At 51.5% G+C, this 25405-nt stretch overlaps 2 protein-coding genes and 1 long non-coding RNA gene across 3 annotated transcripts in view; 2 read left to right on the top strand and 1 right to left on the bottom strand.

Moving 5' to 3' along the window:
- CTPS1 (CTP synthase 1) overlaps positions 1-16420 on the top strand; it is a 30894-nt gene extending 14474 nt beyond the window's left edge. The window contains exons 8-19 of the mRNA XM_020914746.2: positions 1504-1655; positions 3000-3132; positions 5857-5945; positions 7091-7185; positions 7861-7923; positions 10156-10199; positions 11371-11467; positions 12615-12670; positions 12769-12865; positions 13410-13554; positions 14150-14244; positions 15544-16420. Coding sequence (XP_020770405.2) covers positions 1504-1655; positions 3000-3132; positions 5857-5945; positions 7091-7185; positions 7861-7923; positions 10156-10199; positions 11371-11467; positions 12615-12670; positions 12769-12865; positions 13410-13554; positions 14150-14234 — 1056 coding nt within the window. The 3' untranslated portion in view covers positions 14235-14244; positions 15544-16420. The remainder of the gene's footprint in view (positions 1-1503; positions 1656-2999; positions 3133-5856; positions 5946-7090; positions 7186-7860; positions 7924-10155; positions 10200-11370; positions 11468-12614; positions 12671-12768; positions 12866-13409; positions 13555-14149; positions 14245-15543) is intronic.
- SLFNL1 (schlafen like 1) lies at positions 16219-23225 on the bottom strand. The gene is made up of 6 exons (XM_070467191.1): positions 23186-23225; positions 22672-22820; positions 22025-22462; positions 19742-20242; positions 19480-19623; positions 16219-18916 (listed from the first exon to the last, which is right to left on the bottom strand). Exons 1-6 carry the CDS (start codon positions 23223-23225, stop codon positions 18785-18787), a joined length of 1404 nt encoding a protein of 467 aa, XP_070323292.1. The 3' UTR covers positions 16219-18784.
- A 307-nt stretch (positions 23226-23532) lies between these two features.
- Positions 23533-24716, top strand: LOC110151345 (uncharacterized). The gene is made up of 2 exons (XR_002318033.2): positions 23533-23862; positions 24412-24716. It is a non-coding gene; the product is annotated as an uncharacterized lncRNA (long non-coding RNA).
- The last annotated feature ends 689 nt before the right edge of the window (positions 24717-25405 follow it).

Below are 25405 nucleotides of genomic sequence, written 5' to 3'. Positions count from 1 at the left end.
CAGGTATATGTCTTTCTATTTTCTTAATAGTGTCTTTGGGAGCATAAAAGCTTTTACATTTTTGATGAACTCCCTGTTTATCAGTGTTTTTCTTTACAGATGGTACTTTTGGTGTCATATCTAAGAACTCTACTTAATCAAGGTCATGAAGATTTTCTTCTCTGTTTTCTAGAAGTTGTATAATTTTAGGATTTAAGACGTACATAGGTCTAGGATTCGTTTTAAGTTAATTTTTATGGATGATAACTTCAATAAAATTTGCATGGAGCTGTCTAGCTGTTGCAGCTCCATTTGTTGAAAGAACTATCTTTCAGTAATCTAGTTTTCTTTGTGAAGGTGATATATAGATTTTTTATCTTTATGAATTGTGTTTTAGATTTATTTATAGGTATTCATAGTTTTTTTACTATGCGAATGACATAGTTTTTAAAAATTTTAATTTCTTGATTAGATATGACCTATGTAGGGGACTTCCCTGGTGGCTCAGATGGTAAAGAATCCACCTGCAGTGCAGGAGATCCGGGTTTGATCCATGGGTCAGGAAGATACCCTGGAGGAGGGAATGGCAACCCACTCCAGTATTCTTGCCTGGGGAATTCCATGGACAGAGGAGCCTGGCAGGCTACAGCCCCGTGGGGTCACAGAGTCTGACACGACTGAGTGGCTAACACACACACACACATAGGAAACCCTGTTGAGTTTTGCCCGTTGATCTCAAGCTTAGAAACCTTACTAAACTTAATAGTTCTGATTCTTTGCCTATAAGTTCCCTTGGTTTTTATGAATAAGCAATAATATATATATATATTTTAGCAATAATATTATATCCAATTAGTGGCAATTGTTTCTTATTTTCCATTCATATACATTTTTTCTTATCTAATTGTAATGTCTAATATCTCTAATATATTGAATAGAAATAATAATAGTGGCCAGGTTTGCCTGTTTCAGACTTTACGTATTAAATGACATTAATATTAAATATCAAGCCAAATGGTATTGACTGTGGGTTTTTTATATTTTCATATTTTCCCCAATTTAATAAGAATTTTTATTGTGAATTTGTATTAGATGCTCATCCACCAAGGTGATCTTCCCCCCCACCTTTTAATTTATTCCTGTAGTGAATTCTGCTGTTAAATTTAAGTGGTGTGTGGTGCTGCATGGGCCTTTGACTTTTTAAAAGCTCACTTGGGAGTGATTCCAACGAAAGCCAATTTTTAGAACCATTGTTATTGGGACATTTGCTACTTGGACACGATTTTTTTAAAAACTAATTTGTGGTTTTGTTTATGAATTCTTGAGGACTTTTGCACCTATGTTCATAGGAGATTAGCCACTATCTGTTCTTCTTAATTTATATTTTTTAGAAAGTTGACCTTTTCTATGTTTTTCAAATTTAGAACAGTTATTTTCCCAAGGTCATAATACCTGGTAGGAGGCTGTTTAGCATGGTTAGTTTTTGTTCCTTTTCATGAACTAATTTTGCTCACTTTTAAACAGGTGATCTGTGTCCACGATGTCTCATCCATCTACCGAGTCCCCTTGTTGTTAGAGGAGCAGGGGGTTGTAGATTATTTCCTCCGGAGACTTGACCTTCCTATTGAGAGGCAGCCACGAAAAATGCTGATGAAGTGGAAAGAGATGGCCGACAGGTTTGCTTCTTAATAACGACCTGGGGGTCTCAGCCTTATTTTTCCTTTCTTTTGGTAGAAGCTTACGGAATTCAGCTCTTTCTTATGTGGTATCAGCTCACATTGGAAAGGCCTTCATGGTAAGGGTTGTGAAGAAAGGGTCTTAGCCAGCCCTCACGTAGCTGCATCATGAATGAGGAAGTCCTGCTAGAGCTGAGTTAGGTCACAGATGACACAGCTGTCTCCCTTGTCTCCCATGCAAACAGGCTTCCTTGTGGTGGTGGGCTAGCAGTGGTACCTGAGGCCCACACGGATGGCTGAACATGCCTGGAGCATTCCTGGGTGCTCCCAGGTACCTGAACTGTGTTTGGGAACGTGCCCACCCCACACCACAAAAGGATCAGCAAGAATGTCCAGTCTTTTCTTTCTTCCTTTCTTTTTGTCACTGAATTTGGATTCTTATTTTCCGTGTCAGAGGAAAAGGATTTTTCAAATCATTCAGCTGCCAGTGAGATTATCAGGCAGAAGAAAAGCTTTAGCTGGATGTCTGTCATCAAAAATAAATACAGTTGCATGAAGTTGCTCAAGATCTGAATCAAACTAAAAACAGGAAGGCAGGGGGTTGAAACATTATTTTAAGAACCTCCCCTACCTCCAGCTGTGGGTCACTCCCGTGGGCTGAAGGTCCTGTCCAGTCTATTCTTACTGCTACTGTCACAGCTCATCAGTTTGAGAACTGGCCCACCCTGTGTATCCCTCACTTTGAGAGGCTTACACAGCACATGACGGGCCTTGGCCCAGCACCCCCGAGCCCTGGGTGTGCATAGTCCCCCAGACAGCACTAATCGGCATGTGAGGAGGGAGCACGCGTGCCGTGGCTCAGCCATCCTCATTTCATTTTGACATTTTTCCCTTTCAGTCTATGTCCATTTGCTTGTATGTCATTATGTGGCCACGAAAATAGCACAGTTTAATGATCTTTCATAAAATATTATAAGCATTTTTGTGTTACTAATGATACTTTATAATGAAAAACTTTAATGAGTATGGACTGTTGTGTGGATGCCCATAATTGGACTATTCCCCATTAACTCTTGTGAATTGTCTGTGTTTGTTAATCTTGGAGTAGATTTTGAAGCCATCTCTTGGTAGCGGGTTCCAAAATCCCACTTTCTTTACAAAGCCTGCCATGTTGATCTGAAACTTGCTTTGTCTTTACTGTTCTGTACCTAGAACTCAGACAGTAGTCGCTCCTGTCATATTTTTCTCAGACTTTTTTTTTCCCCCTCTTTAAATAGTGATTTTTATCTCATGGGGGTATGTATGTCCTGAGTAACTTGATGTTTCTTGACCTTTGTGTGATAGGTATGATCGCTTGCTGGAGACTTGCTCTATTGCCCTCGTGGGAAAATACACCAAGTTCTCAGACTCGTACGCTTCTGTCATTAAAGCTCTGGAGCATTCTGCACTGGCCATCAACCACAAACTGGAAATCAAGGTAAGCAGGGGACACAGGTGTAGTGTGGTGTGGCATGCATACCTGCTTAGTATTTTTGGAGCTCAGAATATCTTTTTAGAAATCAAAAAGACCTGTGGTTGACTCCTGGCTGGGAGAGAACAGTAGAGCATTTTTAGGAAATATGGGGAGATGTGGTCAGAGTAGAAGCCAAGAGAGTGGACACTTGGATCTGAACAGCAGGTGACTCCAGCGGTGAGGAGTCCTAGTGGCCAAGCATGTGGCACAGTTGCTGGCACCTGTCCAGTGTCCACCCGGGAGGTTTCTTATAACTTGTCTCCACTCACCCAGCTGGTGCCTGGAACACGGGCAGTGCCTGGTGAACAGTGCTCACTGTGTTCTCTGGGACAAGCCAGGCAGAAGCTGAGCTGCTGGCATGTCAGGGCATAGCCCCTGCTCATCTGCTGGAGGCGGTGGAGTGTCAAGGTTCAGGGCAGGGCTTCCAGAGCCTAGTGGCAAAGCCGCAGAGTCTGTGTGACCCTGGGCAGGTTACTTAGCTCTCTTTGGGCCTCAGTTTCGCCATCTTTATTTTTTTTTTTAATTTTTAAAAATATTTATTTTTTTATTTATCTGGCTGCATTGGGTCTTAGTTGCATCACACAGGATTCTCCTTATGGTGCACAGACTTTCTGTTTGGGGTGTGCAGGCTTAGTTGCTCCAAGGCACGTGGGACGTTAGTTCTCTGACCAGGAATCGAACCTGTGTCCCCTGAATGGCAAGCTGGATTCTTAACCACTAGACCACCAGGGAAGTCCTGATTTCCCCATCTTTGAAAAGAATTAGTGATGGTGCCTTTTTGTAAGAGTTCTTTTTATAAGAACTGAGTGAGTTCATGTGACGTGCTTGGAACTGTGTTTGGAGTAGAGGAAGTGCTATATGAGTCAGCTCTTCCTGAAAACCTTCCACTTGTCCCCTTACACTTTTTTTTCACCAGCAAAGTATCTCCCACATAGAACTTTTCAGGAGGGGTCGGAAGTGAGAAGTGGAGTTGGAGCTCAGTGCTGATGGGTTGACTAGGCACAGAGTTGACGGCCCTGGGCAGCTGACCTCGCCCTTGGCACTGGGGTTGGCCTCCTGCTTTCCACGGGTTTCCCAGGATGAAAGTGAAGCTGCTTTGAGCTGGTGAGCAGGTTCCTAGAGGAGGAGCTGTTCTATGTGCTTTAAGAATTGTGGGATCTCCTTACCTTGCCTTGCCTTATTTTTTCACTAGTTTTTTCAGTCATTGATTCATTTTATCCCCTTGGAGGTAGCCTGTGCCCATCATGTGTTAGATTGTGGAGGACGAGAAGGGTGTCTGAGTCAGTGAGGTGTCTCAGGTATGAAGGGAGCATGCAGAAGAGGGGAGATCGTGCCTTGGTAGATGTGTGAGGAGGGGCCTGTGGGCAGGTCTAGGAAGAGAGATAAGGCCACAGGGAGGGGCATTCCCAAGAGCAGATAACATTTATCCAAGGACTTCGAGGTGTGGAATGGTTGGGAACTTGGTGGATAGGAGAAGTGTGAATTGGAGGGTGTCTGGAGAGATGCTGGCGAGGGCCTGGTCATGAAATGTATCAGTTGGGCCGCTCCTGGATTTTGACCCCGGGTTCAGGGAAGTCACCGCAGGGCATTAGGCAGGAAGGAGCAGGAAGATGAGCAATGTAATAAAAAAGTGGGTAGAAGATTTGAACAGACACTTCCATAGAAGATACATGTGATATAGATGAAAAGATGCTTAACGCCTTTAGTTGTCAGGGAGATAAATGCAAATTAAGTCTCAGTGAGGTACCAACACGCACCCACCTAAGTGGCTAAGCGTGTCGGTGAGGACGTGGGAGTGTAAACTGGTGCAGTTGCTCGAGAAAAGAGTCTGGCGGTTTCTCATGAAGGTAAACACACGCCTTCTGTGTGACCCAGCCATCCCACTCCTAGGTATTTACTCAAGAGAAGTGAAAACATGTCCACCAAAAGAATGTATTTTTATACAAACGGACCAGTTAGTCATAACAGCTAAAATCTGGGAACAGCCTGAATGTCCAGGACGAGTCGGTGGATAAACATTATCAAGTGCTGTATTCCTGCAGTAGAAAAGTACTCAGTAGTAGGAATAAAGTCCGTAGTGATACACCACACCACGATGAATCTCAGAAATGGAAGGCTACCCAGGGCATAATTCTGTTTGTCTGAAGTTCTAGAGGAGGCAGAACCAGTGGTGACAGAAAACAGAGCCTGGAGCAGGAGGCAGGAAGGATGTTGTTTGCAGGGGGGCAGAGGGAACCATGGGGAACTTCCTAGATCTTAATCAAGGTAGGGGTCATTCCTTTGCGTGGGACAGAACTCATGCAAGTACACAGTTAAAATGCTTGTGTCTCATTGAATGTGAGTTATACTTCCGCACAATCGAGGAGCGTGAGAACCCGCCTGGGAGGGGAGATGAACTGGGGGAGATGCCTTAAACAGAGGGGACTCTTCAGGGTCTGCACCAGCGGACTGAGTATAGATGGGGAGCCAAAGCTTCATGATTTGAGAAGGGAACTCATAGTCTACAATATAAGAAAGGTGCTAAAGTTTATCTTTGAAAGATTAGTACAAATACATGAAGGTTATTTTTAAACTTTATATTTAAAATTAAGAAAGATGGAGTGCGGGTAATATTGTTCAGAGATCAGGACAGAACGTGCCCAGGAGTCACGAGCCTGCTTCTCTTCTCTCCACTCTGACCGCTCCCAGTACATAGATTCCACGGACCTGGAGCCCAGCACCTTGCAGGAAGAGCCAGTGCGCTACCACGAGGCCTGGCAGAAGCTCTGCAGTGCCCAGTAAGCAGAACTCTCTACCTTTGCTTTCAGGGGTTCGAGCTGTGTCTTAATGAATGCAGTACTGTGCTCTCTCCTGGTGGTAGATAATCTGACTGTTTAAATGTCTTTTAATTATTGAAAGGGCTACACCCTGAAGGACTGAAGCCTCACAAAAATATAGCTTACCAGTTTTTTAAAAAGATATTTTTGATATGGACCATTTTAAAGTGTTTGTGGAATCTGTGACAACATGGCTGTTTTTATGTTTTGGTGTTTTGGCCACAAGGCATGTTGGGATCTTGGCTCCCTGACCAGGGATCAGACCTGTACCCCCTGCATTGGAAGGTGCAGTCTTAACCACTAGACCACCAAGGAAGTTCCGCAGCTTATTAGTTTAATTAATTAATATGAAGAAAACTAGTTCTAACTTCATTGATAATGTTTACTGCATGCATCTTTAGATGAGACTGTTTTTAATTAAAAAACAAAAATCCCCTCTGGTGCCTCAAGTCTTATGAGAACCCAGTTCCCTAACCAAGGGTTGAATCCAGGCCATAGCAGTGGAAGTGCTAAATCCTAACCACTAGACCACCAGGGGATTCTCCGGATGAGGCTCATAAAAGGTTTTTCATTCAGACCATTTGATGAGGACCCATCAGTAGAATTTCATAAATTTTTTTTTTTTTGGCCTATTATCTAATATAACAGTAAAAAAATCAGTAAGAATTTCTGGTTCCCTAGACAAGTTGAATGTTACAGAGCCATATAGCTATGGTTAGTGTGGCGCTGACTGACCGGGAAAGTCCCTCTTCCTACTTGGGGGAGCCAAGGGGCAAAAAAAAAAAAAAAAAAAAATGCAAACTTAGGGAAGAATCCCTGCCCGGGACAAATATTGTGCAGTAGTGGTATTACAGTTACGTATGCCATCTTTTTTTTTTCCTGGTTATAAGCATTTTCTTGATGTTACTAAGAAGGAGAGTGGATGTTTTTGTGTGCATTTTCCAAGTCCATAGTGTTTCTATACAAGTCGTGGGCAGGATTGAAATCACAGTCCTCAGAGCTGGAGTGACTTCAGGGTGGCAGTGTCTCGGAAGTAACTCCTTGGGTGGTTTCTGGGAGCTGGACTTGGTGGAAAGGGGCTTCCTGTGATGTACTCTCTTGCACAGTGGCGTGCTGGTTCCAGGAGGATTTGGTGTCCGAGGGACTGAAGGAAAAATCCAAGCCATCTCCTGGGCTCGGAAACAGAAGAAACCTTTTTTGGGTAAGGAGTAGGAAAGACAAGAAAAAGTGCCCTGTGAGCCTGTCAATAAACAGAGATTATCAAAATCAAACATAAATGCTGTCTCTCCAGATAGCAGCTCAAGTAGAAGCCTTTGGGTTCTGTTTTTGAGAAATTTAAACTCCTCTTTAAAATGAACATTTTAAACTTGAGCTCCATGTAGTTGTCATGGACTTCTGAGAGAATGAAATAGCAATTAGGAAATCTTGTCCATTTACTGAAACCAGCTGTTTGGCGGGACATGTGAGACTGGGTTTTATATCCTTGTTTGGAAAACCAGCTGTCTAATTGGGCAGAGTGATTTTGGATGCTCCCTGGTGCTGTAAATTTTAGTCATATTCAGCATGATCCATTTTAAGTGGGAACTTAATAAGGGAGGATAAGAAAACTTGAATTTTAAAGTACTGAAGAGAATATTATTTATTTCTAAGATCACATGACTCTTAAACCTGAAGTCTTCATATACACTTAAACCCCATGTTTGAAATCTGTTACAGATAAAAGATAGCAGGGGGTTGCATGTTTATAGCAGAAAATCATGAGAGTTTGTCATTTGAATTCTGTGAACAGTCAGGATACAGAGTCCACCTAGGCGGGTTGGAAATATGGGGACTCCCTTTTCAATGGAGTTTCATTTGCTTTCCCTCCACCTGCAAGGCGTGTGCTTAGGAATGCAGTTGGCAGTGGTTGAATTTTCAAGAAATGTGCTGGGATGGCAAGGTAAGTGTCTACTGAAAAATGTGTTAAATTCTCACTGGAATGTTCCTGGTGCCTATTGGGCTGTGGGGGCCATGGAGACCAGGCTGGTTTCCCAGTATCTCATAGCCACAGCGAAGGGAAACTGCTGAATGTATCAACAGAAAACACTCTACCTTCCTCCAGGAGAACCACTAGCCACTGGAGGAGGGAGCATGGTGAGCCGCCCGTCTCTGCCCTTGCCCCTTTCTTTGGAGATGCCCACACTCCCATCACCATGGCTGTGGACCCTGAACTGGTGCATGGCAAGGAAATGAACTCTGGCCAGTGTGAGCCTGTACAAATATTATGAACTTGGGCTCTGGAGTTGATTAGACCTGGCCTAAAATTTTTGACCTTTTTTTAAATTTATTTGGATGCTCCGGGTCTTAGGGGATTCCCAGGTGACTCAGTGGTAGAGAACCCACCTACCAATGTGGGAAATGCAGCTTCGATCCCTGGGTCAGGAAGATCCCTTGGAGGAGGAAATGACAACCCACTCCAGTATTCTTGCCTGGAAAATCCCATGGACAGAGGAGCCTGGGGGGCTACAGTCCATGGGGTTGCAAAAGAGTCAGACACGACTGAGCACTCATGCATGCCCTCCGGGTCTTAGTTGCCACCAGCGGGATCTTTAGTTGCTGTGTGTGGGATCTAGTACCCTGACCAGGGATCAAACCCGGGCCCCCTGCACTGGGAGTGTGGAGTCTTAACCACTGGGTTACCAGGGTTATCACTGTGGGTGATGTTAGGCAAATTACTTCCTTAGCCTTTCTGAGCCTCTGTCTCTGTGTAAAATGGAGGTAGCAGTGGTACCCTGCTTCCCTTGGTGAAGCTGAATGAAATGGTGCCTGTAAGTGGTCCCAGCACAGTGCCTGGCAATAGGAGACACTCCCCAATGTTGGCTCGGTGCCTGACTGACTGTATTGCTGCTTCCAGCCCACCAGGACCTCAGCGGCTTCTAGCAGTGGTTTCCTGTCTCTTGGTGTTCTGTGGTTTGAGTGGACTCTGGTTTTCTGCTCAGTGTGGTGGGTCTGAACTCAGCCTGCCCTACTTCCAGCTCTGTCCAGCAGAGGCAGAGGGACAGTCTCATCATGCACCAGTTCAGCCGAGCTTCCTCAGGGCATGGTACCACCTGGCTCCCGAAATGACAAGCCCGCTGTGCTATGTCGGCCCTTACCAGGTGTCCCATGGCTGAGCCATCATTGGGGCAGAGGGGACCACACGGGGTATAAATCTTGGGGTACGGTGGCCCCATTGCAGCCACAGGACCCTTATATGTTCTAAGTAGAATCAGCAAAGTGACCTAAGGAATAGAACACAGCCTGGCTTTACCAAATATGAGGGGTTCCCAGTGACCAGCTCGCTGTTAGGCCATGTCACAGTTTTTTACAGGATCCCCGAGGAGGCAGCAGCTCGGTTCTGTAGGCGGAATGGCACTGGTGCTTGCTTCTGAGCTCTGTCCTACCACCTACCACTCGAGGTGGCCCGTGGGTGCCCTGAACCCCTGCACAGCCATCACCTCCTGCTGCTGCACCCACTGGGGTCCCCATGTGGGTGGGTGATCTGGAGATGAATTTCCCTGCATCTGAGACCGGGCCCCAGGTTAGGTCCTGGAGGGGGATGAAACCTCACATGATACACAGAAAGAGCAAGCAGACAGACAGTGCTGGGGACTTGGTTCTTTCTATTTTAGTCTTCAGTGCTTTCCCTTATAGTCAGATGGTAAATTCAGTAAAGGATAGGAAGGATATTTGGGTTTTGAAATCAACTAATTTTTGATTTAGCTCTTGAGTTGGGCAGTTGGATAGTGCAATGCTGAGGATGGAAAAAACATAGAAGAAACAGTATTTGCACATCAAGGAGAGATACTGGGAGAGAGATACAGTCTGAAACAAAAGGTGGAAAAATAGAGACAGTCTAAGAGCCATCAAAAGGATGTACTATCTAAGTAAAGATTACCAGGTTGTGCCATTGATTTGATTTCACCATTTTGTACAGCTTGACTTCCCAGAGAGTTACAGATATAATGGGAAACAATTCACCTTTGTCTGTTGAGTGTCCTTGTATCTTGAAAATGTTATCCCTGGTTTTGGTTCTCGTCACTGAATAACTAAACTGAAAAGGGAATTTGTGACTTAGAGCTTAGGAATGAAACTGTTAAATAATCCGTTTGGTTGTAACTATTTTTGTAACAAAAGTATTTTGGTTTCTCAGATGCCAATTCTACAGAGTTTGACCCCAACACCAATCATCCTGTGGTGAGTCCTGTGTCTGGAGCATCTGGAAGGGTGTGGAAGGGATGTTATGAGCCTGACTGAGGGCTGGAGACAGGAAATGAGACCACTGGGTGCATTCTGGAGAACCCTGGGGACCGGGGCTTTCAGATGTCCCAGCTGGGAAGGAAGAACTTTCTGTCTTCATCACGTGGTTTCTCACTACTCTTCCCAGTTAGCTGCAGGAAGTTTTTTAAGACAGGTGCCACTCTAGCCAACTGGGGGTGGGGGTAGGGGTTCCTGATTAAGTAATTCCCAGGAACGCTCTAGAACAATATTCACACGAAACACTTATGTGGGCACTTATTATGTACCAGGCACTTGCTCACTTCTTTGTACCACTTAATAATCCCCAGCAACCCTGGGAGATGGGCGTCTTAGTAAAGAACTGCTAGAAGTTAGGACTGATTGTTTGACGTGGGCCCAAGCCCCAGGAGGCCGGCATTCCTCGTGTTAAATCTCCCATCAGAGGAATGCGACTCATGGGGGATACACAGTGCCTTCATTCATCACTGAATCCCCAGCCCAGGCGTGACAGGCCTGTTTGATACCGAGGACGTTGTGATAAGCAGAATGGACAAGACTCTTGACCTCAGGGTACTTAAATAGCATTAGGATGTGTTTGTTGACCTGAAATTGAACTTTGCTGATAATCAGACCTCAGGGCGAAAAGAGCAAAGGTTTTGAGACGTGGAACCTTGGGGAGGTGGGGGAGCCCAGAAAAGGTCCTCTCAGGCCTGCAGAAGTTTGCCAAGCTCCTCCCAGTTCCTGGCCAGCCCTATAAGAGCATCCTTTTCCTTTGCGCAGCTGTCAGTCTATTGGAGAAGATGTGTGATAACACGTCTGGTCTCGTATCCACACTACTGTGTCAGTCTGTATTAGAACAGGCCCTTGGGATCCAAAGTCCCAGGGCAGGAATGGCCAGGGCAGAGGGCAGCAATGTCCGGTCCTGTGGCTCAGGAGGACAGGCTGAAGGGTGAAACACTCACCCAGAAAAGGTTTAAGAATGGCCATCAGGAGACATTTTCCTCTGACAAGCATCTCTTCTAAGGAAAGGCTGGACCCCCTCACAGGCTCTCTTTGCTCAGTGCAGGCGGTCTGTCTCCTAACTGAGGCAGGGTTTGGTAGCACATGTTTGTTTTTGGAACATCTCCAGGTCATAGACATGCCGGAACACAACCCTGGCCAGATGGGCGGAACCATGCGGCTGGGCAAGAGGAGAACTCTGTTCCAGACCAAGAACTCCGTCATGAGTAAGAGTGCCCTCCCTCCAGCCTAGCCTGCAGGATGCACGTCCCGGTGCTACAGCCAGGCCGGCATTTACAGCTTTGTTCTTACTTGGGAAGTTCTTTACTTCTTTCCCAGTGACACTCCTTAGGAAGCACTATAATAGCCAAAGTTAGCACCATGCTCATGGGTCACAGGCAATACAGCTGGGGATCTGGGGGAACTTTGGGTGTGGACCACTCACCAGAATGAGTTGCTTAGGGGAAATCCATGGCAGTCTTACTTCCCTGTCTTATTAGGTCAAAGCAGATGAAACTGCTGATGTTGAGCACTTGTCTCACAGAAATGGCAGTTTCATCTGGTTTAACCTAAATAGATTTTATTCTAGACTTACTAACATAACGTGAGCTTCCCTGGTGGCTCAGTGGTAAAGGATCTGCCTGCCAGTGCAAGAGATGTGGGTTCAGTCCCTGGGTCGGGAAGATCCCGTGGAGGAGGAAATGGCAACCCACTCCAGTATTCTTGCCAGGGAAATCCCATGGACAGAGGAGCCTGGCTGGCTCCATTGGGGTTGCAAAGAGTCGGATATGACTTAGTGACAAACAACAGCAATAACCAACATGTGCTAAAGATTTAGGGGAAATTTAAGAACTACTGGATTGAATTTTCTTTTTCTTCCACTGGGAAAACTCTGCCATTGTGGGCAGAGCACCTATATATCTGTCTGGGGTTTGGTGGCAGCGTAATTTGAGTCACTTGAGTTAGGTGGTCATCCAGTCCTCTGGCTCTAAGGTCCTGTGGTTTGGGCGTCTCACTTGGCTCTGGGAATCCACCTGTTGGCAAATGCCACTCTTGTTCCCGGCGAACAGCAGGCGCTGGGTAACCTTAGTGGCTCTGACTTAACCCTGGTGCCTCTGTAGTCACGTGTGAGGGGTGGTGGTGAAAGTCTATTTCTGTTACAGTTTTTCTTGGTTGCAGAGAATCAAAAGCCCAAGAATTCGTCTGAATTGTTCTGCTAGAGTAGGCAGTGGGGATTGGCAGCAAAGTCACAGAAATAACCTTCAAAGGGCCTGGCTGTGTAGATGAGAATAGGCAACCTGGGCGGCAGGATGTGGGGTGAATAGACGCCTTTGTGAAATCAGGGTCCTTCATGTCACATGGGTTTTTTCCCAGGGAAACTCTACGGAGATCCAGATTACCTGGAAGAGAGGCACCGCCACAGGTTTGAGGTGAGGATGTGAGCTTTGTGACCTTTGACGTTTTCTCCTTTCTGTTACTCTGGAAACACAGCTGAGAGCCCAGCAAAACTGTTCTTCATGCTTCACAGGTGAATCCAGTCTTGAAAAAGTGTTTGGAGGAGCAAGGCTTGAAGTTTGTTGGCCAAGATGTTGAAGGAGAGAGAATGGAAATTGTGGAGTTGGAAGGTGCTTGCTTGGGCAGTTGTGTTTAGTGGAAAACTCAGGTTTTCTTGGCATGTGGGGAAAACACAGTAATATAAATCGTTGTCCTTGACCTCACCAGATCCGGCAGCTGTGCCACCTGGGCAGGGGAGGGCTCTTGGGGACAAGGTTCTGGAGCCCTGGGGGACTCAGCCTCCCACCAGGGCCTTCCCTGGCAGCCGCTTGCCCTCTGGCTTCAGGTCCTCGTTCTCCAGAATGAGACCTCGGACTTGGTACCCGAGTCTAATCTCGCGTGACCTGCAGGACTCAGTCCTGTTCAAGTCAGGGAGCCGGGGTGTGGGGGTGAGGGTTGGGATGGCAGAACCTGGAGAGGAGGGCCCACCTTCGTCTGCAGGTGGAGGGCGTCACATCTCCCGTGCCTTGTGATTGCCTCTACCCAGGCTCCAGATGAGTTGTTTTCAGATCGTTTTAGGGTGTGCAGAAATGTGGATCACTCAAGATTTTTTTCCCTCTTCCACATGTTATGTGGACACACGGTGAAGCTGGCTCTTCTGCACTTGTGTTTCAGATCATCCCTTTTTTGTCGGAGTGCAGTATCACCCTGAGTTTCTGTCCAGACCTATCAAGCCTTCCCCACCGTACTTTGGTCTCCTCTTGGCCTCCGTGGGGAGGCTCCCGCATTACCTCCAGAAAGGCTGCAGGCTCTCACCCAGGTGAGGTCACGCTCCCCAAGTCCCTTGGGAGGTCACTGACTCCTTACAGAGAGCCGTCCCCACACCATTGGTGATGAGCAAAGCCACAGGACCGGGGAGCCTTGCTGGGACCCTGCTTCTCATGCCGACACACAAGCATCCTCTCCTTCCCTGGGGTTTTCTCAGGCTGCTTCTGTGCCGCCCCTGGCCTTGCCCCCCAGCATGGTGGCCACGTCCCTGCTCTGCAGTGCCTTGGCTCCAGGATCCCATCTCGGGCTCTGTGGCCCGTGGGGAACTGTGTTTTTTTCACGGGGAGGTGGTGGCGGGGGGAATGCCTCAGCCACAGCCCGAGGGGATTTCATGTGCCACTGCTGTGTTTGTCAGGAACAACTCTGTCTTGGTGGGTCCCTAACCATCATGACTGAGATATAAAGCAAATGTATATCTTTCATAACAAGAAGAAAATCCCTCTGCAGCTTTCTGCTAAATATATAACGTCTGTGATTTCTGCTGTGAGCAGACAAGCATCCCTGTGGGTGCCATGGTGGCTGCAGAATCAGGGAAGTAAAGCGAGTGTTTGGTGGGAGCCGATGAATAAACCATCTGAATTCTACAGGGACACCTACAGTGACAGAAGTGGAAGCAGCTCCCCTGACTCTGAAATCACTGAACTGAAGTTTCCCTCAATAAATCATGACTGATGGTAACAACGTAAGTGATACTTTGAAGCTTGTTTTGTTTTGAATGGTGGTGACACCAGAATTATAAGAGCATCTGTGAAAGTTTAGTGTTGAAAGATTGTATCTGCCAGAGGATGTAGGTGGTCAGGTCACTGTGGGGATCAAATGGGTGAGGACGTGGCCCCCCACAGTTAGAGTGCATCTACCCAGCCTGCTCTGGGGACTCCAGTGGGGGCTACACCAGGCACGGGGCAGTTGTCGTCTTGCTGATTACTGCTTTCAGGTGCCAATCTGACCTAATCTGGGGGAACGGGATTCTTAGAGCCATGTTATTTCATGTAGTCATAAACTTGGAGATCTTGAAGGAGGTGACAGGCGTGACAACATGGTGTCATTTCTGCAGACCCTTAAGTTTTCACCAGGAAGTGCTTTAAAACCAAAACATACAACACTTTTGTGTTGATTGCTTATTCTGGAAATCCATTAAAATCAGAGCAGTTATTGAACTAACTTGGAATGTTTGGCTTTTGTGACCAGTTGGAAAGTTTTTATAAAGTAGTGGCTGTGGGCAGCTGCCGAGAATTGTATAAAATCCCATGAAGCTAAATGCATGAACGCTCGGCAGAAATACCTGCTCAGAGGGGGCTGGGGTGTCAGCCGGGTGTCTGGGGGGTCTAAAGGAGAACCAGGGGTGTGCAGGGAGACCCCCACAGGGAAGCTGAGATCCTGCCTCAGGCATGGGAAGGTGGCCTCCCCGAGTCCTGCACACCTTGCCTTCCCCACCAGGGGACCTCTCCACTGGCAGGTGTGGTCCCATGGGCACATGGTCGTGCTGAGCAGCCACTTGGCCTGTGATGACTATAGCCACGTGGGCAGGCGTGAGGAGGAGGTCCAAATCAGGAGGGGGGTAGTTGGTTGCCTTCTCTGCCAGGTGAGCATTTAGCCCCCATGTATTCATTAATCTTCACCAGATAGTTTGCTGTAGGCAATCTGATCATCTAAGTAACTGCCCTGGAAAGAAAGGAGCCTTTGTAACGGTATCTGGTCAGTTACAGGGAGTTTCTAACTGCCTCCCCAAGTGGGGATCCCCTGTGAGTGGCACCGTGAGAAGGCTGGCGCGGTGGAAAAGCCTGCTTGTGTCGGGGCAGAGGTGGAGTCCATGTGATTCCGTAGGAATCTGAAATTTAGCTTCTCATGATTCAAGTTAGGCTCCTAATACTGGTCCTTAATGAAAACCAGGCAGTTTACCACAGCAGCTGGCTACAAATCCTCACTTTTCTATTTTAACATGCATCCTATAATTAATTGCTCAATTTTTTTTTTTAAACAGGGATAATTCTTGAAGAGAGCCTTTGGACTTCAAGAGTTTACAGCTTTGATTTTACACTCAGCTTTTGACACTTCCTTTAAATTATGTTTTTATTAAGATTATTTTATTATGGGGGAAGGGATCCGGGGAGACTGTGACTTGATGTCCTGCCGTGTGTACTGGCTCCCGCACGGTCACGCGCTCTCCTCTGCGGTCCTGCAGTATCGGATGAGAGGCAGGACATCGGGGCGGAGTGGGTGAGGGCCGGGTGCCGGGGGACCCCTCGGTCACAGAGCCCCTGCGGCCACCCCGCGTCCCTGTGGCTTCGCGCGGGCAGCTGTTCCTTCCCCTGAGGCTGTTAATACGGGGTGTGCCATGTTGCCTGGTGAGTGCGGAGGGGCGAGTCCAGCTGTGCTCACGACCCGGTGCCAGGACCCAAGGGCAGCCCTTGCCACGAGGAAGAGGGAAACCCGAGACAGAGCGTCGGCTCGGCCCTGCGCTGGGGATTCTCTGTGGCAGCCACGGCTGGGATTTGCTCAGGACAGTCTGGCATCACACGAGACGGCGAGAACTCTGTGTCTCCCTGAAATCTGAGTGTGTTGAATCCCTGTCCTCGGGCTGTGAGTCCCCTCCAGAATCACTCCTTGCATCAAGGGGTCACTTAACAAAGAACAAAGGATCTTTTTGGGACACTCCTTCTAAACCCCTCTCTTATGTAGACAGCTTTGCTCAAGGGGGCTGTCTCCTTCCAGAATGGTGTTACTCCGGTTGGAATGCAGTATGAAAAGCTATTTTCTTAATGTGGTGTAACAACAGGCGGAGCTGTGTGCCTGTTATATCCTGGCTGGACTCGGTGTATACTCTAACTTAAGAAATAAATAATGCAGAGCAAGAGACACACCTTGTCTGTCATGCTCTTCATGTCATGGCCAGATGGGAGCTGTCGGAGCACAGTGCCGGCCCGCGTGTGACCCCTGAACTCTCGGTGCCAGGCTCTGCCCCCAGGGGGCAGCCTGAGGTGGGGGATCTGATAGGTTTGTTTAAAAACTGAGGGGAGCCTAATAGGAACCAGAATTTCCCCCAAAGACTTCAAATTTAGGTTCGGCCAGTCCCTCTGCTGGGTGTAGACCAGCAGCCGCCTGCCTGTCTTCATCTGCCCCGGCCTTCTGAGTGCGGGTCATCATCCTTTGGGTTCTCCTCCAAAGTGAAATTCGAGACCCTGAATCCATGCTCCTCATGGCACATTGGTGACGCTGGGACCACCCACCCGCCCTCTGGCTGCCAAGCACACTTGCTTGTGAGCCGGCTCTTCTGCAGTGTGTCTGAGGCTGAGGCCAGGGCTCAGGCTGGGCTGCTCATCAGTGGTCAGTAGCCTTTGCTTGTTGATGTTGGGGGTTGGGAGAAAAATGCTTCTCACCATTTGGCCTGGTTCCTCCATCAGGGAGACCCAGGAAGGAAGCAGGCTCCCTCTTGTCTTCCACTCGCTAGTCCAAGGCCACCATCACGGCGGAGGCCTAGGAGCCTGTGTGGGAGCACAGCCCCCTGGCCCAGGCCAACCCAGCTGCCTCTGTCTGTCGGCGAGTCTTACGGCCTCTTCACTTACAGAGGACTCCATACTGGTTTGGGAACTCTTAGTGTGGCTGACTGGGTGAATTCTGACCCCTTCTCCCATCTGGTGGTCCCGTCAGTCTTCAGTCATTTTTATAAAAGCCAGTCCCCAAACTAAGGGCTCTGATGCCTGTTGGTGACAGCAGCTCCCTACAACAGTGAGGACATGGTTGGTGGGCAGTTTGCAAAACCTCGTGGGGTTCGTGCCCTCCCCTGCTTTGGGCCTCTGCTGACCAGTTAAGTGCTGCCTGCTTACAGAACCTAGAAAAAGGAACCCCAGAATGACTTTCCGGGGCCCGCCAGCCCCACTAGGATGGTACCAGGGCCGAGGGCTGTAGTGGAGACGGCACAGGAGGGTTGCCTTCATGCCTGGCGTGGGTCGCCCAGTGCCCAGGACTTCTCCTTGGGGAGGGAGCCAGGCCCACTCCCTGTCCCCACTCCCTGTCCTTCTCTTCATCCCTGGTGATCTGGGCAGGGTCTGGCTTCATGGAGCACCTCTGAGGGCCGTGGTGCTCTTGATGAGATGGGGAGCTCTTGGAAGACTTTGAATCCAAGCATGGCATGATCAGACCTTGGATTTGCAGTGTCCCCGGCTCTGCTGGTGGAGATGGCAGGGGAAACAGCCAGAGCAAGAATCCTCTCTGGTGGCTGGAGGGTGCACGGAGTAGAAGTCAGACGTCTCCTTCCTGTGCAGGTGCTGCAGAGAATCAGGGCACCAACAACTGCCCTGTCTACTGTCCTGTAGATTTGCCCTAAGGTACCTGCTCTTCAGGGCTTCCCTGGCAGCTCAGCTGGTAAAGAATCTGCCTGCAATGCAGGAGACCTGGGTTCAATCCCTGGGTTGGGAAGATCCCCTGGAGGAGGGCATGACAACCCACTCCAGTATTCTTGCCTGGAGAATCCCCACAGACAGAGGAGCCTGGCAGGAGCGCTACAGTCCATGGGGCCGCAGAGTCAAAACACGACTAAGCACAGCACCCAGTCTTCAAGCTGAGATGGACTGGACCCCAACCATCCAGACTCCTTTCCTCACAGCTCTGTGTGGGGAGGAGCCCAGGGCTGGCTCAGTCTCTTGGACAGAGGTGGGCTGGGCATGGGACTCATGACCAAGTTGCATCCAACCAGCCAAATGTTCTAGAAAGAATCATTCTGGCCTGGGTGCATGTAATTAAAGAGCTTTTAGTCCCAAATTCCAGCAACCAGGGGAGGGGCTGCAGGGTGGTCTCTCGGCTCTGTAACTGCAGTTAGCCATGTGCCACCATCTGCAGGGGGGCTTTCCCAAGACAAATCCTTTTCTGGCCCTGCCTAGCCGTTGGGAGTTCAGAGATCCCAGCCAGGGCTACCTGAGCCTTTCAGGGAGAAGGACAGTCCCTGCCAGCCCAGCCCAGGGAGTGCGCTGGCCCAGTTCTTTCTGAAAGTAAGGCCCCTTGGGGTGGGATTTGGGGGGAGGGCACATTCTAAGAGCAGTTTCTTAGCTACACAGCCCAGGGTCTGCTCAGGACTGACATGTGGGGACCAGCCTGTGTGCACGGTGTCGTAGGAGCCAGAAAGTGCAGTGTTCCCGTCCACCTCTGAGCAGCCCAGACTGGTTTTACTGGGGGGACCTGGGGTCAAGCAGGAAAGCCCTGCATGTTCCAGGTGGGGTGCTGGGCCCTCACGAGACGCAGCAGGTGCAGGAGGCAGGCCTGTGCTGCTGCTGCTGCCGCAGTTGCTGCTGGAGCTGTTCCTTCTCGGCCGTCAGCACCTGCAGCCTGTCCTCCAGCTTGCTCAGCTCGGCCATCCACTTCTGAGGGGACACGGGAGAAGCCAGGTCTGAGCTGACGATGGCTGAGAACCGGGGATGGGATGGCGGCAAGGCCTAGAGAGCCGGGGAGTGGGGGGGGTGGTGCCTGCTCCAGGCCACTGGGCACCACCCTGGGCCTGGTCGGTGGAGAAGCCAGGTCCCCTGACCAAGGCAGCCCTGGGGTCTTGGACACAGTCCTGCCAGCCTCCTAGACTCTGGGGTGACTTGTCCTCCACAGCCTCTTGCCCAGTCCTTCTGTCAGCCCTGGTCCTCTTCTGTTTTTGTGTTGCCTGATGTTCCCCTCCTGAGAAAGCTTTTCTCTGGGGCTGCGTCCAGCACTCACTTAAGCACTCACCCCCAGCTTAAGGACCTGCCCCCAGTGTGGTACACAGTTCTCCGGTTTGTCTTAAAGCTTTGACACTGTGCTCCCTGCTCCTCCAGTTACACTGCAGAGGAACCTGGGATGCAATGGGCTTGTCGCTCCCCGTGGGGGCACCGGTGGGGAACCTCAGCCTGGTGAATGGCTGAGAAGCCCCCTCCCCGCCCGGCCGGCCTGGGCCACCCACCTGCCTGCACCACTCCTGGATGGCGCGGACGGACAGCGGGCCCTGGATGCTCCCGTCCCGCCGCAGGAACACGTCCCCCTGGTCGGTCTCGTAGAGCTGCGGCTCGGCCTGGGCCTTGGGGGCCTGCACGCTCAGGCGGATCACCTTGGGAAGGGCAATGGCAGCTCTGCGGGCGCCGCACCAGAAAGCGTGCGGCAGCCCCGGCAGCCCCGCCGTCGGTCCTGCCTCGCTGGCTCCCGGGCAGCCTGGGGGCAGGGCTCACCTTGAGGGGGGTGCCCGTGGTGGAGGCGCTGACCACAGGGATGAAGGTGAGCTTGTAGGCGTCAGGGAAGACCTGGGGCTTGAAGCCCTGCAGGACGGAGTCCACCAGCAGGCGCACGCGGTCCTCGTCGCGGTGGCTGCAGCGGATGCCCTGCACCAGGCCGCTGTCCTCCACGCCCACCAGCAGGCTGCCGCCCTCACTGTTGAGGAAGGCGCACACGTAGCGCCGCAGATGGTGCTTGAAGGCCTGGCTCAGGTACTCGCCGCCGCCGCGCTTGAACTCCAGGTTGCGCGTCTCGTTGCCCAGGAAGGCGCCCTGGAACAGGCGCTCCTGGCCCAGGATGCCTTGGTGCGTGATGGCGCTGTCTGAGCGCGTGCCGCTGGGCCTGCTGGGGGAGACTCGTTGCGGGCCCAGTGCCCGGGTAGGAAGGGCTTGGGCCGGCCTGGCTCGCTGAGGGCTGGAGCCCAGAACCGGGCCGGGGCTGGGGCCACAGTCCTCCTCCTGCTGGAGTGGGGGTGGGGGCAAGGGCAGGGTGTATGCTCCTGGCAAGAGTTAGGAGCCAACCCGGAGGGACAGGCGGCCAGAACCCCCACCTCCACCCTCCCCGCACCCACCCAAGCCACCCCGGCCCAGCCCAGCCCAGCTTAGCCCACACAGGGCATCCTGATGCCCCTCCCGCGCGGAGGGATCTAATTCTGCCCACAATGCTGGGGCCCATGTGGAAAACCCTGTGAATCAAGGGTTTGAAGCAGCTAGTGCTCCGCCCTCTTGCCAGGTGAACTATGGGAGGCTTGTGGGGAGGAGCTCTCCTTTCCAGGGAGCTGGGGCACCTGCAGCCACTCTCTGCCCACTTGGGTTTTGCGTTAGCCTCGGAGACACAGGGTTGGACCATTCTGGAAGATGCCTCAGCGCCCTGAGGTCCCCTGTGACACAGCTGCAGGTCTCTGAATTGAGAGGGCCTCCCAAAGATCCCACCCCCTTCCTAATCTCCCTGAAAGCCTGGCTGATCCAGTCCTCCTGAATCTCTCCCATCCCTGGGCCTTCCCGAGTCCTTTCCATGGTTTCTGCTCTGTGTGAGGGCTCTGGGAGCAGCCTGCTCAGGGTCACTGCCCTGGTCTGGGTCTCACTGTCAGACTCCCTGCCTCCAGGTTCTCCTCGTCCTATCCATTCTATCGCTGACCCCAGATACAAGTCCCACAGTCACTCTGTCCTGAAAACCTTTCCCTGGTTCCCTGCTGCCTTCCAGCCTCCAAAAGCGGCTTCCAGGGCTGGGAGCTCAGTGCGGGCTGGGATGTGGTGATGAGAGCCAGTCCCAGCCCTTCCAGCAGCTCCCAGAGAAGACAAGCTTAGCAGAGACTTGAGAGAAGCCTCAACTGTCATATAAACGTGCCATCAGGCCACAGGTCTTGAAATGTAAGCCCATTTAGCTCTGCAACAGTTTCAATGTCATGGAGCCTTCATCCAGAAGGAAATTCAGTTCAAGAATTCAAAATTCAATTCAAGAAGGAGGGCAATTCAAGATCACCAGCCTACCACCACCTCAAAAGTGAGTTGACTGTTCCCTCCTCCCCCACAAAAACCCACTTTTGCTGGCACTGGTGTAGTCTTACAGCCCTCCCCTCCGGCTTGATTTTCTTTGTCAGTCCCCCCAGGCAGCCACCGGCCATCCTGCCAATGCCGCCACCCTCACCTGGCCCCTGGTATGTGCCCCATCCTTCTGCTAGGGATGTCCTTCCACGGAGTTGGTCCCATTGCCTAAGCCCCAGCCTGGGTTTTACTCCCTGGGGAATCTGTCCTCAGAGATCAGTGAGGACCTTCCTGGGTCCTCCTCCTGCTCTAGGCTGCCTCCCCATCTACCGCCCCGGGAGGGTCTGACTCTGCTCATAGAAGCAGGGCTCCCTGAGGGCAGGGTCAAGCCCTGCTCTCCGCTGCGCTGCCTGCTGGAACAGGTGTCTGTCAACTGAATGGATGACAAGGTCAGCCAAGAAGGCTCAGTCAAGAAGGTCAGGACCCCTATATATGCTTGGGCCTGGCCTGGCCGGACCCACATGCTGGCTGTAGATGGGTGCAGGGAAGGTCTGCTACTCAGGCCTTCTTTTACCTGCTTCCAGACTGGAGGCAAGCTCCAAGGGTCAGTGTCCCTCTGGGACCAAGATTGCCAATTTGTCACCAGTTCCTTGAAGACACCCCTCATGCCCACCGGGCAAGGCCATTCACATCCAGACCTCTCCCGAGGGAGGCTCTGGGGCTGGCGGGCTGCCTGCTGGGGGCAGCCTGGCTTACCTCTCGGCGGTTTGAAGGCTCCCGGTCATCACCCAGCACCAGCTCCTTCCCGCGGGCCACCAGTTCCTTGATGATCTGGTGCTGCCCCCAGGCCGTGTGCAGGCGCCGGGCCAGGGAGGCCAGGGTGTCCTTGGGGGTGGCCACCTGCACCAGCGCGTAGGCCTGGCGTGGCTGCCGCACGACCTCGATGTGCTCTCGCGCCACAGGCAGCTCGAGCCGCTCCAGGGCGTCTCTCAGCAGGCAGGTGAGGACCGGCACGGAGAGCTGATGGTTCAGGTGGCCCACGTAGAGGACATGCCTGCTGGGAGCTGCCTCGGCACCCGAGTCCTCAGGGGGATCTTCTGGGGGAAGCTCCCGCAGGGGCTGCTTGCCTGGGGGCTCCGTGGCGGGGGTGGAGGGGCCTCCTCTGGAGGGGCTTCTAGGATTCCTCACTGCTGGCTGCTCCTCTCAGGGCCCTGGGCTCTCAGCCTGGCCCGGGGCCTCCCAGGGGACTCGGGGGGGCCGAGGCTCCGGGGAGGTTCAGAGATTGAGAGGGGCTGAGGAGGGCCAGAGAGAGAGAGGGTGGGCAGAGGGCCAGCAGGAGGGGCCCTGCCACCCACCCAAGGCCTAGGACAGGGAAGAGGGGAGTCAGAGCTGAGCCAGCCAACGAGCGTGTGCGCCTGCTGCTCCATTTCCACAGAAGGGAAGACTGAGAGGATACGACCAAAGGGGGCAGAGGCAGAACTCAGGTCTCTGAAGGGCCCCCGTATCCTGTCATTGGCCCCAGCGGGCCCGTCTTCCCTCAGGAAGCCCGAGGCTGGGGCGTTAACCCAGGGCTCTGAGGATTAGTCACGGACACCCTAGGCTTCTTGCCTACTCTGAAGCTGGTGTGAGCCCAGCAGAGGCTCTGAAGGGGTCAGGCTGGGTCAGAGGGTTAAGAGAGAGGTTCTTATGCTTTGGGTATACTGATGGAAGCTATGGCCCCTCACAGAACAACAGCGTTTGCATATATACATGTAAGGAGGCTTATCTAGACCAAATCCTCTGGTTTGGGTCCAGGGAGCAGAAGCGAGGAAGGGTCAGTGCTGGGCCCTTGGGTCCGTCCCCCACCACCTCTCACTAGGCCAGGGACCCTGCTCCTGAGCTGTGCACACACCAGCCCCTCCACTCACCCACACACACCCAGCCTCCGGTCTCTGTGGCAGGTACGGCTGGCCTGCATCTTTTCAGATTGGATCCTTAAGGCAGTCAGGGTCTGGGGGCCGCCACTGCTGGAGTGGGGACATTCAGGGCAAATGGGAATAGGGGGAAGAGGAAGGCCTATGACCCTCATGTCCTGATGGTTCCTGGGGGAGTGTGGGAGGTGCCAGCCCTCAGCTCCCACAGACCCCTGACCCCTGGCCAGCAGCTCTCCAGGGCGCTTAGAGGCTTGGCTCAGGAGGGGAAGCCAGGGCTGCGGGAAGTGGGCGGGGCCTGTGCAGCCACCTCTGTGAGCTCAGGAGAGTTGACAATGCCTCCAGCAGGCAGGCCATGAAGGGGAACAGGAACACTTCTCCCTGACGCCACACCCCCATGTAGACAGATGTCCCGTGCAGCTTGGTGGGGGGCTCCTTCCAGACAGCTCCTAGAATCCAGGGGCTAAAGACACACTTCCTCCCTCTGCCAGGTCTCTCCAGGCCCTCGTGCTCACACCGGGCCTCACCTCCCACCTCAGTTACCAATCCCAGGCTCTCTGAGCAGGGATCAGAATGCAGTTGGTTCCAGGGCTGCAGAGATGGTTCCTGTCCTGAAGAGCCCTGAGAAATAGGTCAAGCATTGCCATCTCTTGAAGGACAGGGTTGCCACCTGCTCTTTGACAGGTACCAAGATTCGGGTGATACAAGGTCTTTATTAATGCAGAAATCTGTTCTTGGGTGGGTGGGGGCTGTGACAGTGCTTTTCATTATGCAGATGTAGGCAGCACTTTCCCACTGCTTCTGCAAGCCCCGATGGGGTGCAGGGCGGAGGGTGGTGTCCAAGGGCAGATGCAAAGGTTGACCTCCTCTTCTGAGCAGCCGGTTCTGAAGATGCGAATGAATTTGTATTTCCCTGCGGGACTGAGGCAGAAGCTTGGGTGGGGAACCTGAGCAAGGCAACTGTGGTGTGGGGGCAAGGAAGAGGCCCCAGGCCCTGCGAGGTGGTACTGTGAGGCTCTGGGGAGGGACCCTGCAGCCAGTTCTGCCTGGCCTCTGAATCCATGCCTGGCCTCTGCATCCATGCCGAGAATTATGGGGTAACAGCTCTAAGCTCTCCGGGGTCGTCCTCTTCAGGCCTTTCTAGACTCTGCCATCATGAGCTGTTCTCACAGAAAGCATACAAGGGGGGCTGTGGCTGATTCTAGGCTGTTAACTCAAGCCATGTTGAATTAGGCAGAGACTGACAGCGGGCCAGGAGAGGTGCCCTGACAGATGAGACATGTACCAGAGAACCAACGTGAACGTAACATCCTTCTCCAGGGGCCTCACTATCAACCAGCTGTTTGGCATGAAATTTCCCAGACAGATTTCAGTGCCAAATCTTTCCCCATTCTTACTGGAAATCTCTTTAAATGATTGTATTACATATTTCCCTGGGCTCTGTTAACCTTATGTGAGTTGAACATCAGTTCCATCTTTTTTTGGCCAGGGGGATAAAAACTTTCATTGTAAGCACTAAATACATTTGCAAAATGATATTTTAAATACTGAAATGCACTGCATTGTAACTGGGTTATTTACAGCACCCCAGGCTTTGTAAGAGCTAGGTGGTGGCAGACGTGAGTTCAGTGTTGTGGAACAAGCAGCTCCTTTCAGTCCTCCTACTGGATGTCTGTGACCTTACTGACAACCCTCCTTGGCACCGGAGGTAAAAGACTTCTTGAATTTAAATTTAAGAATGTGAGGTGGACCCAAAGATGAGGGGCAGAGGGAGGCAGTAGATAGGGCTCTTCTCACATTATCTGGAGAGTGTCCACTGGGTGGCGCCCGTGGCTGGGATCCCTGACACCACAAAAGCATGGGTGTCTGAGCAAGCTGCCTAGGAACCCCAGCTGAGGGGCAGGGGCTGGGGTGCGGGAGGGGACTGAGCTCAGCCTTATGCTGGAGAGGACAGGATGCCAGGAGAGCAAACTCTGGGACTCAGGGGAGGGCAGGGTGTAGACAGATGCAGCCTTCGCCCTTTGGCCCCAGGAACACTCCAGTCTGCCTTGACTCCTCCCTCGCGTACCAGTGGCTGGTGCATCCCTGCCCGCCCTCTGACAGGGTCGGCCCACAGCCCAAAGGTATCTCGGCCCTGGTGCCTATACCCTGGGACCTACTGGCCGCTGGCCCCCAGAACCATCCTCAGCGGCTTTGGTTGTTGCAGGCCAAGTACAAATACGTAATT

Source organism: Odocoileus virginianus, chromosome 5 (genome assembly GCF_023699985.2).
Source record: "Odocoileus virginianus isolate 20LAN1187 ecotype Illinois chromosome 5, Ovbor_1.2, whole genome shotgun sequence".
Classification (NCBI taxonomy): Eukaryota; Metazoa; Chordata; class Mammalia; order Artiodactyla; family Cervidae; genus Odocoileus; species Odocoileus virginianus.
Note: the sequence above shows the minus strand (reverse complement) of the source record. Positions and strands in the feature narration are given on the sequence as shown.

Coding starts and splice junctions, on each gene's coding strand:
- SLFNL1 (XM_070467191.1), bottom strand. CDS start 23,225: ATGCAGGCCAGCCGTACCTGCCACAGAGACCGGAGGCTGG. Junction 22,463..22,671: donor AGCAGCAGGCGCACACGCTC/GTTGGCTGGCTC, acceptor TGAGAGGAGCAG/CCAGCAGTGAGGAATCCTAG. Junction 18,917..19,479: donor TCCAGGAGTGGTGCAGGCAG/GTGGGTGGCCCA, acceptor GTGTCCCCTCAG/AAGTGGATGGCCGAGCTGAG.